The sequence below is a fragment of the Argentina anserina genome, chromosome 2 (assembly GCF_933775445.1).
Source record: "Argentina anserina chromosome 2, drPotAnse1.1, whole genome shotgun sequence".
Classification (NCBI taxonomy): domain Eukaryota; kingdom Viridiplantae; phylum Streptophyta; class Magnoliopsida; order Rosales; family Rosaceae; genus Argentina; species Argentina anserina.
The window spans coordinates 1456309-1469366 of record NC_065873.1 but is presented as its reverse complement, the minus strand read 5'-3'; the positions used below and the strand labels follow the sequence as shown (position 1 = coordinate 1469366).

The 13058-nt window shown below is 38.7% G+C and overlaps 4 protein-coding genes across 6 annotated transcripts; 3 read left to right on the top strand and 1 right to left on the bottom strand.

The window, feature by feature from the left end:
- Nucleotides 1–4149, top strand: LOC126785492 (pentatricopeptide repeat-containing protein At3g53170). Of its 2 annotated transcripts, XR_007671050.1 has the most exons (5): nt 1–344; nt 1314–2409; nt 3018–3154; nt 3594–3650; nt 3794–4149. XR_007671050.1 is itself a non-coding variant. In XM_050511205.1 (3 exons), exons 1-3 carry the CDS (start codon nt 69–71, stop codon nt 3038–3040), a joined length of 1395 nt encoding a protein of 464 aa, XP_050367162.1. In that variant the 5' UTR covers nt 1–68; the 3' UTR covers nt 3041–3366. The 2 variants fall into 2 exon arrangements, 1 of the variants encoding a protein (XP_050367162.1); XM_050511205.1 differs by lacking the exons at nt 3594–3650; nt 3794–4149 and having other exon boundaries at nt 3018–3366.
- A 177-nt stretch (nt 4150–4326) lies between these two features.
- LOC126785493 (phenolic glucoside malonyltransferase 1-like) lies at nt 4327–5900 on the top strand. The gene has a single exon (XM_050511207.1). It carries the CDS (start codon nt 4349–4351, stop codon nt 5729–5731), a length of 1383 nt encoding a protein of 460 aa, XP_050367164.1. The 5' UTR covers nt 4327–4348; the 3' UTR covers nt 5732–5900.
- Nucleotides 5901–6125: 225 nt separating this feature from the next.
- Nucleotides 6126–8837, bottom strand: LOC126785498 (uncharacterized). 2 transcript variants are annotated; one of them, XM_050511211.1, is made up of 4 exons: nt 8738–8837; nt 7351–7537; nt 6713–6977; nt 6126–6608 (listed from the first exon to the last, which is right to left on the bottom strand). In XM_050511211.1, the coding sequence occupies exons 2-4, from the start codon at nt 7517–7519 to the stop codon at nt 6323–6325; spliced, it is 720 nt and encodes a 239-aa protein (XP_050367168.1). In that variant the 5' UTR covers nt 7520–7537; nt 8738–8837; the 3' UTR covers nt 6126–6322. The 2 variants fall into 2 exon arrangements, with proteins under 2 accessions (XP_050367168.1, XP_050367169.1); XM_050511212.1 differs by having other exon boundaries at nt 7351–7533.
- A 147-nt stretch (nt 8838–8984) lies between these two features.
- Nucleotides 8985–13058, top strand: LOC126785491 (LL-diaminopimelate aminotransferase, chloroplastic). Its single transcript, XM_050511204.1, has 10 exons — nt 8985–9139; nt 9223–9302; nt 9390–9457; nt 9609–9725; nt 10520–10582; nt 11067–11171; nt 11302–11352; nt 11622–11942; nt 12172–12378; nt 12483–13058. Exons 1-10 carry the CDS (start codon nt 9048–9050, stop codon nt 12774–12776), a joined length of 1398 nt encoding a protein of 465 aa, XP_050367161.1. The 5' UTR covers nt 8985–9047; the 3' UTR covers nt 12777–13058.

Here is a 13058-nt window from a genome sequence, read left to right as displayed (position 1 = left end):
TGAGTTGTCTTTCCACCAGCGAGAATCAGCTCGAGACAACAGCGCCATCATCATATTATCACTGCCCAATGGAGATGGAGCTACACTTGCTCCGGTCCCCTGTTTCGACCCCAAGTCTATACCCAAAGCCAAACCCACCAATTCAGTGTGTTCGTTCATCCAAACGGAGCTCCGGCCCAACTACCCAGAAGGAGCTTTCTCGGATTCTGAGAACGGAGGCTGCTGTTAAAAACATTGAGAGGAAATCAAACTCCCAGAAAAAGTACAACAACCTCTGGCCTAAGCCTGTCTTGGAGGCCCTTGATCACGCCATTGCAAACAATCACTGGCAGACTGCTCTTAAGGTCTCTTCTCTTTTGTTTCATCCTCATTTTTTCTTTGGGTTTTCTGCGTTGCTTGCATTGTTTTCTCTTGTATATGTTCTTCTTCATTTGTTGGTTGGTGAATTGTTATATTAGCAATATAGAAAGTTGTTTACTTCAATTCAGGGGAGTAGGCTCTGTGGTGAAAAGCAATGATTTTTAGCCTTGTGGAGTATAAATAATTAATAAGGCTTGTGGGTCTGTTATAATGTTCAATGTTCTCGAGGAGGATAACAGTTTGGAAATGGAAAGTTGTTAACTTTGATTCAGGGAAGTAAGTTCAGGTGGTTTGGGAGGGGGAAGTAATGATCTTTCGGCTTGGGAAGTATATTGTTTGTGAATTGAGGCTTGTGGGTTTGTAGTTTGATGAAAGCCAACTTTATCAACTCTTTTTTCTGTATTTCATTCGGTAAGCTGCTGATCAAATCATCAAGCTTTCCCTCCTCCATGACTTCAGTTCTCGAAGAACCCAACTCCAGAGATCTTAGATAATTATTGGGTAAGGCTGAAAAACCAAAAGGTATCAAGAAAAACAAAATAAGTATGGGTGCCTCTGTGCTTCCTGAAGAAAAAAAGAAATCTAAAGTGCTAGTTGGCTAGGTTGTTTTAAATGTGAATCCCAATGACATCTCAAAGACATTAGGGAAAAGGGTTGATGATCTATGAATATTTAAGTTTGCTAAAGAAACTTTTAAAGACAAGCATTTGTGATTATTAAAGTGATTGGCTGCAATTGTAGTTTTTTGACTGACCAGACAGGTCTAGGGTGTTGGTTTCATGCATAATATTCTTTGGAGTCCAAACATAATGACTCAGTCCACTAATTTATGTTGATTATTTTGTCATGTAAAGTTACTGATATACCGTTGTTTTGGATTATGATTTGTTATCTTGCATTCTGCGTCTTCATTTGTGCATTTTGTTCAGGATTTGAAATGTTTATCTCTTTAGATATTTGGACTACTGCGTAAGCAACATTGGTATGAGCCAAGATGCCAGACTTACGCTAAATTGTTCATGATGCTTGGAACATGCAAGCAACCTGAGGAGGCTGGCTTACTTTTCGAGCTCATGTTGACTGATGGGCTCAAACCAACTGTTGATGTCTACACAGCTCTTGTTAGTGTTTATGGGAAAAGTGGCCTCTTTGACAAGACATTTTCTACTGTTGATGACATGAAGTCAACTTCTGACTGCATACCAGATGTATATACATACTCAATTCTTATAAGTTGCTGCACAAGATTTCGTCGTTATGATCTGATTGAACAAGTATTGGCTGAGATGTCATATCTGGGAATCGGGTGTAACACGGTCATATACAATACTCTTATCGATGGATATGGTAAATATGAAATGTTTGAACTGATGGAGGAGTCATTGACAGATATGGTTGAAAGTGGCAGCTGTATTCCTGATGTTTTCACATTGAATTCTTTTCTTGGTGCTTATGGGAGAAGTGGGCAGATAGACAAGATGGAGAAGTGGTACGATGAATTTCAGCTAATGGGAATAAAGCCAGACCTCAAGACATTTAACATCCTGATAAAATCTTATGGGAAAGCAAGAATGTTTGAAAAGATGGGATCTGTTATGGAGTTTATGAAGAGAAGGTATTTTACCCCAACTATTGTTACTTATAACATTGTAATCGAGGTATTTGGGAAAGCTGGAAATATTGTGAAGATGGAGGAATATTTCAGAAAGATGAAGCAACAAGGAATGAAGCCGAACTCTGTCACTTATTGTTCCCTTGTTAGTGCGTACAGCAAAACTGGGAATATCAATCAAGTTGATTCCATTTTGAGGCAAGTAGAGAATTCAGATGTTATACTAGATACTGCGTTTTTCAACTGTATTATTAGTGCTTATGGTCGGGCTGGTGATATAAATAAGATGGGTGAATTATTTTTGACCATGGAAGAGAAAAAATGTGCTCCTGATCATATAACCTTTGCTACCATGATCCAAGCCTGCAATGCATTAGGCATGACAGCAGCCGCCGAAAATTTGAAAAACAGGAAGATTACCACCCTGGACAATTCAGGTATCTAAAATGCCTTCTCCTTTTTCTGACTTCTGTCAAATACTTTGGTCTTTGAAATTCTTCAGCAACTAGTTATATTATGCACTGACGAAAACATATTAAATTTCTCTAGAGTGTAGAAAATCCTCAGATCTGATGAAGTCAACAATTTTACTTACTAAAAAGGTTGTTAAGAGGATTAGTTGTCAACACAAAGTTTATCGGTGCCTACTCAGCTACTGTGTTGAGTTTATTAGTGGTTTATATCGCAGTAATTGGTAAGTATGAACCAACAATGAGTGGGGGATATCCTCAACTAGCTGCTGTACTTTAGTATTTAGTATCAGTTAAGCTAGAAGATTCATGTATGAACCAACTATTTTCTGTTTGATCTACTGGAGGCTGCTTATTAAGTATTTGAGTATGGGCAGAATAATGAGGAATTCTTACATTCCATAACCCTAACCTCTGCTAAGGTGGTGCTATTTTAATTCTGAAAGTTTCTAATAATGAGTATGACACGAGGATGATATAGTTTCTGTCTTCTGAAAGTTCATTTTGTTGCTACCATTATTATGGCTTAGTTAAATATATGATTCCCACATTAACTTAAACCATTATGTTTTCAGGCTCAAGATTAATTCGACGCTAGTATGTTCATATTGTTGAAGAACTTTCCTCAAATCAGGAAACACAAACTTCCACAATGACGAAACCTTGCACAAAATTTTGATAGGTTGTGACTGTCCACCTTTATATATAGCAGGTAATCTTAAGATCTCATCCTTTTTGTGAAATAGTACATTAACGATTAATGGGCCCATGCATAGCCGATAATATAATTTCTCTGTAGCATGAGCAATTTATATCTGTTCCAGTATTTTGAAACCTAGATTAGAGATGTTACTGTCAGTAAAAAGAGATTTATTTGTGGGAGTGAGTTGGAGATAAAGATTAGTTGATGCTGTGTTGCCAGTATGTTCCTATGAAAAAGGACATTTTGGTGTAATTTTTGTGGATAAGAAATGTGGTTCTCTTTGTTACAATATCCTTGGTAGGTTGAATGCATTAGGCATATATCAGCGGCTAAATGTTAATGGGTGTGGGAATTCAATGCGATCATCAGAGACTCAAGTCCATGCCCTTTACAAAGAAATATCACAATTCACAAGTTATTGATTTGTTCTGTTTCTATCTTTGATTAGCTGATGAGCTTAGACTGGTCACTGGGAGTAAGGCTAAGGTTTTGGGCGGAAATGTAGGTAGGGAAGTCTTCATTGTCTCCATTTTATCAACTATATACACTTTACATGCCATTTCAGTTACCAAAAGTTTGATCAACACCCAACACGTTCCTCATTTGATCGATCTGTTATATTTGTTGCATCTTTATTTGGTTCAACAGCCTACTGCTCTAGTAAATGTTAAGAAATCGAGTGAATCAGATTCTGAGGTGGTGATGCTGGACAATATTCGGTCATTCCGGGACCTCCCGGCTGTAATGGCTTCTCTTTGTTGATTCAGTGACTTCAAACTCAGTTGTTTTTCAATTCAAGACAGCGGCAAAGTGTGCTGAAACATCCTTTGTCATAGTGAGAAAGAAGGAGATCGAGCAGACTAAAGCAGAAGCAGAAGACGAAACCCCAGAGCTGACCCTAGGAGAAGAGACGTCTAATAAGCGGCGGTAAATCTTAGAGACTGTAAAGCTATCCAATATTATTTAATTCGGGCTCAATTCATAACTGGTTTATACTTTCTACACTCTAAGAAAAGATCTTGTGGACATTGTTGGGTCAATCCATTAATCGTTTCAATCATTCAATGGATGAGTGGTTCACAACAATAACAAAATAAATTCAGACACCGATGTTTCGGTATATATAATCGTATCCAAAGCCAGCTTTAAGCATTGAGCTCATTCTTCTTCAAAGGCAGTTTTAAGAATTGAGCTTCTTCTCCAATGGAGCAACCAAATGCGGTGAAACTGGTTGAGATTTGCAGGGTGGCTCCAAAATCATCAAGACAAGATCTGTTGTCCCTTCCTCTTACCTACTTTGACTCTCTCTGGCTAAGGTTTTCACCTGTGCAGCGCCTTTACTTCTATGAATTCACACCTCCTTCCCCTGCGGATTCTATACTTGCCTATCTCAAAACCTCACTCTCCCTCACTCTCGATCACTTTTTACCTCTGGCCGGAAACCTAACTTGGCCTCAGGACTCCGCCAGACCCATTCTCAGCTATGTCCAAGGTGACACCGTTACACTCACAGTAGCTGAGTCTGATGCAGACAATTTCAACCACCTTTCGAGCAACAGCGTCTTTGTCCAAACCAAAGCTTATCATCCTCTTGTTCCCCAATTGCAGTCGTCTCACGAACGAGCTGCAGCCATTGCATTCCAGATAACTCTATTTCCTGGCCGTGGCTTTGCCATTGGAACAGCCATGCACCATGCGATCCTTGACGGTAAAACTTCAAACTCGTTTGTTAAGTCGTGGGCTCATGCGTGCAGCAAACTGGTTGAAAGTGGCTTGTCTGTTGGATCAGACATTTCGCTACCGGAGCCGTTATATGACAGAACGTGCATTCATGACCCGACCGAGCTCGGTCTCGAGTCCTTCTACTTAAACGAATGGCTAAAAATGGACGGCCCCAACAACAGAAGCCTGAAGCTTTGGGAGTTGAAACCTCCACCAGATGACTCAGTTCGAAGCATCTTTGAGTTCACACGCGCACAGATCCAAACCCTAAGGCAGATGGTAGTAGAAAAACTTTCTGATCCAGTACATGTTCATCTGTCAAGTTTTTCTCTAGTGTGTGCTTATACTTGGGTTTGTTTAGTCAAGGCACAAGAAGTAGACGCCGGAAAAACGTCACTTCAGGGATTCACTGTGGACTGTAGGTCTCGATTGGACCCTCCGGTACCACAAAACTATTTTGGGAACTGCATCAGGGGTGTGATGGTGTCTGCAGAAGCAAAAGAGTTATTGGGTGAAGATGGCTTGGTTGTGGCGGTCACAGCAATTAGTGAGGCTATTTTAGGTCTGGACAAGAATGGGATTTTGAATGGGGCGGAGGAGGTATACATTTCGAAAATCCGCGACTTTTTTCAGGTCGAGGGATTATATTCTGTTGCTGGTTCTCACCGATTTGAGATTTATGATACCAACTTTGGATGGGGCATGCCGAAGAAAGTTGAGGTTGTTTCCATAGATAGGACCGGCGCATATTCAGTGTCGGATTCCAAGAGCGGTGGTGGAGGTATAGAGGTTGGGGTGGTTTTGAAGAAACATTATATGGAAGCTTTTGCTTCTCTATTTGCTCAAGGTTTTCAAAAACACTAAGTTAGGGTTTGAGAAAAGCCCTATATTGCAGTTGTACGTAAACTATAATAATAGCTTTACTGAGATGGATCAGGGGTGGTTGAGGACTTGAGGCGTTGGCCGGCCAGTAGGTTAGCCTTGTCGGTGATATGATATTTCTGCATCACTTTCTTCAATTTATTAGCATGTGATCTTTAATTTAGTTCTATCAATAAAAAATTTCGTCATTGTTTTGAAATCACGTTTTGCATGATTCACAACTTCACGTTGACGGGCTAGCTAGTTGTATGCATTGCCAGACTGAGCATTTGGTTATCATCTCTTGCTAGGAGATACAGTTATTTTAGGGGGTAAGGCTTCTATTATTTCCCCTCCTATGTTCCTATTTAGAAGTACTTGGTTAGCTGTGGTGATTTCTCATCCCAAGCTTGTGCTTTAATTTGTTGATGTAATTGAAGCATTTCTGCACTTGCAATTTAATGTTACAAGTGAATCTGATCGATTCTCAACCAATCTTCACTAACCACTTGCAATTTAGGATGAACCTTTTGAGAAAGTGAGAAACATTATGTTGTGACCCTTGTAGAAAATGCAGCAGTACTCTCCTTAATCTTAATATTTACTTCTTTTCTCTTCTTTCCTCTTCTTTTTCCGCTCTTTCGACTTGTCCTTGGATTTGTGTTTCTTAGAGCACCCAGAAGGAACCCTTTTTGATCTTTTCCTGTTGTCAAGCTCATCATCAGAAGAATCACATAATTTTCGTGAAGGCTTCTCTGGCCCATACACACGACGTTCTTGTACACCTGGATGGGTTAACTGTTCCTCGGTGTTTGAACGTGGTAGATACGGACCTGTTTCATCCATCCTTGACCCAACAGCACCTCTGCCACGCTTGACCCTGCCATAGTAAAACGTTCACGTCAGTTACTATCAATTATGTACTCTGTAGGACACTGCATAACTGTTATCTGACATGCACACAACACAAAAGAATTTGGTTACCTTGAATGTAAAAATTCTTCAAGTTCTTCTTCTCTTAATCCACTCTCTTCCCTTGAATGGCAACTCTCATCTGCTCTTTGGTTTGATGAACAAGTAGCATGAGCATTATCATCTATGGCAGCGTGACTAGTGCTTCTCAGAGTGCTACCATTTCCGGGGTTCCTGTCATTTCTGCTCTCCTGCATTTTGCCTTTACGCCTTTCATCCAATTCAAGCTCTTTCTGTCGGATGCGCCACATTTCATTAACTTCCACAGCTTTATTTGCTAAGCAAACAAAAGGGATTTAGAACTTATCTGAAAAAGAAAATTGAGCTGGATCTAAAGAATACAACAAATACATTGGCTTGACAACCAACAGGGTAACTAAAGTTTTTCAGAGAAGAGTTTTGACATGAAAAATAAAACAATAAATTATTGGGTTGTCTACTAAAACTTCAACTTTACTATAATTAATGGAACTTTCAACATTGTATATACTAACAAAAGCACTATGCACTCATCATGTATCTCTAATACAAAAACACGATTCAATTCAATTAATGCAATCAACAGGCTACTTGTCTCGAGATACTGCTGTGGTGTTTAGATTTGGGCATGCAAGAAAAAATAAAAGTACTGAAGGGAAATAAGAACTTACCTTGTTCAACACCACGAACAGTAGCACTGAGGAACCGTGAATTTGGCCTGAATCTTGATTTAGGTTGTTCAAGATAAGCATGCACACCTTCCTTGTCAGCTTGGCGGCGCAATTCTGCTGCTTCTCTCATAAGAATCGCAGCTATTCTGTTCTCTGTCTCAAGATCCATCAGAGGCTACTGAACTTCCTGACAAGACAAAATAAAAATATTTAAAAAATTGAAGAAAATAATTTTGATCACATAGTTAAATAGAGTATGTGTCTTGTATAAAAATGTTGTTGAACTCCAGGAGCTTTTATATGAACAAAACCTTTAAAGAAGAATCAAAAGAGGAAAAGAAGAGAGAAACAAGACAGAAGAAACTGAAGTATCACCCTAACCAGCTCAGACTATCTAAATTTACTGTGCAAGCCCTTCACTATCTAAGTACGAAAGCACGTCCTGTAACATAATATTTTCCCAGATTATGCATCTGACTTTATTTATCTAAACACCTAGCACCCCTACAAATATCAGCTCCCTTTCTAGTTGGGGAGTTGGAACATAGCGAAAAGTAGTATATAAACATCACATTGGGACAACAACCAGGTAAATGCAACAGGGAATACTTGTCAACTGGTTACCCAGACTTCTAATATTACCAAGAGCAGTGGCAGAAAACATATCATGTATGTATATATAGTCTGATCGTAATGATCTATGATTTCAGTTGTTTGGAAACAAATGCAAAAAAGGGATAGAATGAAACACTAATCTAGCTAGTTACAGGAGCACATGGTATCATGAACTCTGTACCCTCTCTAATGCAACTCCTCCAATAAAATGGTATTTCCTCAAGGCAAATCAGGGACTTTTAGCAGAATAAGGTTAGGTTTTGCATCGGCTAATAAAGAAACTATAGAAAACACTGATCTTGAACTACTGTACTAAAACTAAAGACACAGACAGAAGAAATTTGCTTATATAATACCAGTAGCTAGTATCCTCTTGATTTCGCTAATGATGAGCCTACCATTAGTGCAAGAGAGCAATATAACACTAGTATTAATCAGAATTTATACAATACTACATAGCGGCATCTTAATCCAAAACTTAAAACTTAATAGATGCAAGAACATATGAATCATCAACACATCCATCTAAATAATCCAAAACCAAGTTCCCTGATAGATGTTTCAAATTGAAACAAATTTCAAAACACAACCGAACAAAACCCAAATCGCAATCACAAAATCAAACACTATCAATCTAAAAAATCAAATCTTTCACCCATCTTTCCTAAAACACCAAACAACCAAATCCACGTCAAATTAAGATATATATATATATATATATAATTTCTTCGTTTCGCAAAAAAAAAAAACCAGAAAATTTTAGTAGACTTACCGACGGTGACTGAGTCGGCGCGGCGTCGAACCGGTAGCGTCTCCGATTGCTTCTTCTGGCGGCGACCACACGGCACGGACAGAGAGAGACTCAAAAGCAGTCCCCTATAAAAAAGACATAAATAATGCAGACTTATATGGAGATTTTGAATAGACAAAAATACCCTCCAACGCACGCACTCAAAAAATCCCTAATAAAACGCAGCGTTTCGAGTCTCTCACCGTAACAGAAAAGATGCTGATATAAAGTGAGAGAGTGAGACTAGTATTGCAGCGCCGTCTCCGATTTGTTAATCAGTAGCAGCCGAAAAATGGCACTGAGCCAAGCCTCAATCGCGTCGTCTTCCTCCGCCTTCTTCGCTCACGGCGCCGCCTTCGATTTCAAGTCCAGGACGACCTCCAGGTTCGAATCTCCGCCCACACAATTTTCCTTTCTCTCTCTGTTTTTTTTTTCAGCTGCTTAACATTCCTCGCTGTAATTCGCAGAGCTCACACCGTCGCTCTTCCCGCCAAAACCGCCGCCGGCGTCTGTAAATGCGTCGCCGCTCCCCAGGCTGAGAAGGCCGGTCGGTTCTTCTTCTATTTTTTTTAGTCTTAATCTGTATTTTTAACATAAACAAAAATCTGATTATGTATTTACTGTAATGTGAAAGAGTTCAAGACTCAGGTGAATCGCAATGCCAACATGGCGAAGCTTCAGGCCGGTTATCTTTTTCCAGAGGTCTGTAATTTTGTTTTTATCCCTAGCACTACATTTTTTTAATTACTATATTGTGAAAATAAGAGCAGGATTGGATTTTTTGAAGTGTTTTTGATTGTATGTGTTTCGAGTATCGTAATCTGATGAAATGTGGTTTTGGATTGGTTTTTAGATTGCTAGGAGGAGGAATGCGCATTTGCAGAAACATCCCGATGCGAAAATTATTCCACTTGGAATTGGTGACACTACCGAGCCCATTCCGGAGTATATAACCTCGGCGATGGCAAAGGTACTTCTCGGATTCTCGTGGTTTAATGTGCTTTGTTACTGTGTAGTGAATGTGGTTTGTTTCGATTTGTATTGTCTGAGATGCAAGCCTTGAATCAGCTGTATTACACAGGGAAAGTTGTTGCTTTTTTAATTGTTTGTGTTAATTGCTTATACAAGAATGAATCCTAAGCTGTCTTGAATTTTTAACATTAAAGGAATGAAGCAACCAATATATAGACATTGTACTACTGTCAGGTACCAGAATAGGAATCCCACATTAGAAATTCCCTCTTTTTCAGCCAGAAAAGAAAGTAAAGAAAAAGAAAGTTCCTCTTCGGTGGTCGTTGATTTTAATGTGTTCACCTCACATCTATTTATATTTTATCTGCGGTACTTGCGTAATTAATGATATGTCTCTCTGAGGGTGAGTAACATGAATCCATGTCAAAGTGTTGAACAGTAATGTACAAATCACTAACTCCTTTTGCACTAGGCACCCTTTTGCTTGGAAGATTCTCCAGTCTTAACCTCTTAATTCATGATTCTCTAATTTTGTTTCTGCTAGTCAACTTCAGTTTTTAATATTTGATTATCGGAATCCGTATTCGATTTTGGTTTGAGTTGGAATTTCTGAGGCTTACCGCATACAAGAGAAGTTGGCACCATGTCTCCAAAGGAACTAATTACTCTAATCTTGTGATTGAGAATCTGATTCCCTATACCACCTGATCATGAATGTTACCCTTATCAAAAGAATATGTATCATATTGCTATTGGTGTAGATGTTTAAAATTTGTGTTGTTGATTTGGCAGAGAGCACTTGCCATGTCCACCCTAGAGGGTTATAGTGGCTATGGACCTGAACAAGGTGAAAAGGTATACTTTCGTTCTTATATTTCATTGCCTTTTCCATTGTTTTATTTGATGCTTTCTGTGTCACCTGTGCTAAACATGTCCTCCTCTCTGTACCACCAGTTGGTGTGTTCAAAACTGGGATTTGAAGTTTCTCTTGGGTAAATTGAAAGCAAGATTTGGATTTAAAATTTTACTGTATTTGTGTATGGAGACTTAAACATTACTTTTTGCTAATGTTAACATATAATTGTCTGAGTTGCGTTAAAAAAATGTAACATTTAAGTTATGTTTAATTTCAAATACCCAGTAACTCATAGTTTCTTTTCTAACGCACACATATCCTATTTTTTATCTTTCCTTTTATCGGTTCAAATTAAACTGTCAAGACTTTTTTTTTCATTATTCTTTTATTGTCATTCACTGCCTTGAGCAGAGATTCTACAATGATGATGGTTAAACAACTTCTGTGATAATCAAGACTTACCTGTGTCATTAACATGTACAGCCACTGAGAGTTGCAATTGCTAAGACGTTTTATGATAACCTTGGCATAGAGGAAGATGACATATTTGTTTCTGATGGTGCAAAATGTGACATATCCCGCCTTCAGGTTCGCTTACCGTTTATAAATTGTTTGTTTGTTTGTTTGTTTATCAAGTTATTTATCTATTTTGATTAAATAATAATGATAAAAATAACTAAACATCCTAGGGATTTGCTGTTTCTTCACTTTGTGGCAGGTTCTATTTGGAGAAGATAAGACAATAGCAGTGCAAGATCCATCCTACCCGGTAACTTTTGTTTTTGTGCTTTATTTTCTGTATTTCGTCTCTCATCTCTGTCTCTTCTCTTCTCCTTTATCTCTCTCCACACAGATACACACACAAAATATTCTATTTGCTAAACGAACATATTTGGAATAACTTGGGACTAATTTTTGATTAAGTTTGTGAAGAAATTATTAATAAACAAACTCTGAGTACCTATCATGATAAATAAAGTGTGCCAACTCTTTAAGCATGTTAAAGTTTTGAGTTATATCTTCCATTCGTGTATGCAGGCTTATGTCGACTCAAGTGTTATTATGGGCCAGACAGGGCAGTATCAGAAATCTGTTGAGAAGTTTGGAAACATCGAGTACATGAGGTGTACTCCCGATAATGGATTCTTTCCTGATCTCTCCTCTACTAATCGAACAGACGTCATATTTTTCTGTTCACCAAACAATCCTACTGGTTCTGCTGCAACAAGGGAGCAACTGACACAGCTTGTAAAGTTTGCCAAGGATAACGGTTCAATCATAGTCTATGATTCTGCATATGCGATGTATATGTCAGATGATAATCCACGCTCCATCTTTGAAATCCCTGGAGCTAAAGAGGTAAGTCTGCAATCAGTATTTTGCCACTGCTTGGCTCCTGATCATCATTTCAACAAACTTTATCTTTACCCTTCATGATAATGAATTAGTTAAAAGATAGTATTTGACTGACAGTTGCACAATTTGATGTATTTTGGCCTTTCATCTCTTCTTCTCTGAAACTTCCGTTGAAATGTAATATTTATGAATGTCCAAGACCTAACAATTTTGCTTCTGCATGGCATTCAAGGTTGCAATCGAGACATCATCATTCAGTAAATATGCTGGATTCACCGGAGTTCGTTTGGGGTGGACTGTGGTTCCGAAGCAGTTGCAGTATTCAGATGGTTTTCAAGTTGCCAAGGATTTCAACCGCATTGTTTGTACTTGCTTCAATGGTGCATCCACTATTGTCCAAGCTGGTGGTCTGGCTTGCCTTGAACCAGAGGGTCTTAAGGTCTAATTACCGTCTCTTGATTGGTTTCCTACAGTTTTGAATCTTGAATCTACATTTATGTGTTACAAGCTTTGCTTATGATATATGTTTTAAACTCCTTGTAGGCTATGCACGGGGTGATAAATTTCTACAAAGAAAATACTAAGATCATAATGGAGACGTTTAACTCTCTTGGCTTTAATGTTTATGGAGGGACGAATGCACCATATGTGTGGGTCCACTTCCCTGGGCAAAGCTCCTGGGATGTGTTTGCTGAGATCCTCGAGAAGACTCATGTCGTAACCACACCTGGAAGTGGCTTTGGACCTGGTGGTGAAGGTTTCATCAGGGTTAGCGCCTTTGGACACAGAGAGAACATATTGGAAGCATGTAGAAGATTCAAGCAATTATACAAGTGAGGACATCGAGTCTGACTTGTTGACCGGCATCTGCTGCGTGCTAGTTGAACAGTTTGCCTCCATTTGAGTTCTATGCCAAACACTTAAGCTAGTTCCAATTCCGTATTTAGTTTTCTGGCTTCAGTTTTGAATTGTAGAAATTTTATCTTTTGTAAAATTGATTTGATCACCCATGTTTCGATGTTACACTTTAATGCTGTAACGTCTGCAAGGATCAGAAGCTTGATTCTGTTTGCTAGAAAAGTATAATTTACCTAAATAAAGCCGTTGATATTTGTTTGG

Bases quoted from the DNA above. Each gene is read 5' to 3' on its own strand.
- LOC126785493 (XM_050511207.1), top strand. From the start codon at position 4,349: ATGGAGCAACCAAATGCGGTGAAACTGGTTGAGATTTGCAGGGTGGCT.
- LOC126785492 (XM_050511205.1), top strand. From the start codon at position 69: ATGGAGATGGAGCTACACTTGCTCCGGTCCCCTGTTTCGACCCCAAGT. The intron at 345-1,313 runs GTCTCTTCTCTT...TTATCTCTTTAG, and splicing joins ACTGGCAGACTGCTCTTAAG to ATATTTGGACTACTGCGTAA. The intron at 2,410-3,017 runs GTATCTAAAATG...TTATGTTTTCAG, and splicing joins TACCACCCTGGACAATTCAG to GCTCAAGATTAATTCGACGC.
- LOC126785491 (XM_050511204.1), top strand. From the start codon at position 9,048: ATGGCACTGAGCCAAGCCTCAATCGCGTCGTCTTCCTCCGCCTTCTTC. The intron at 9,726-10,519 runs GTACTTCTCGGA...TTGATTTGGCAG, and splicing joins TAACCTCGGCGATGGCAAAG to AGAGCACTTGCCATGTCCAC. The intron at 11,943-12,171 runs GTAAGTCTGCAA...ATGGCATTCAAG, and splicing joins AAATCCCTGGAGCTAAAGAG to GTTGCAATCGAGACATCATC.
- LOC126785498 (XM_050511211.1), bottom strand. From the start codon at position 7,519: ATGGATCTTGAGACAGAGAACAGAATAGCTGCGATTCTTATGAGAGAA. The intron at 6,978-7,350 runs GTAAGTTCTTAT...TTGTTTGCTTAG, and splicing joins TGTTCGTGGTGTTGAACAAG to CAAATAAAGCTGTGGAAGTT. The intron at 6,609-6,712 runs GTAACCAAATTC...TTACTATGGCAG, and splicing joins GAAGAATTTTTACATTCAAG to GGTCAAGCGTGGCAGAGGTG.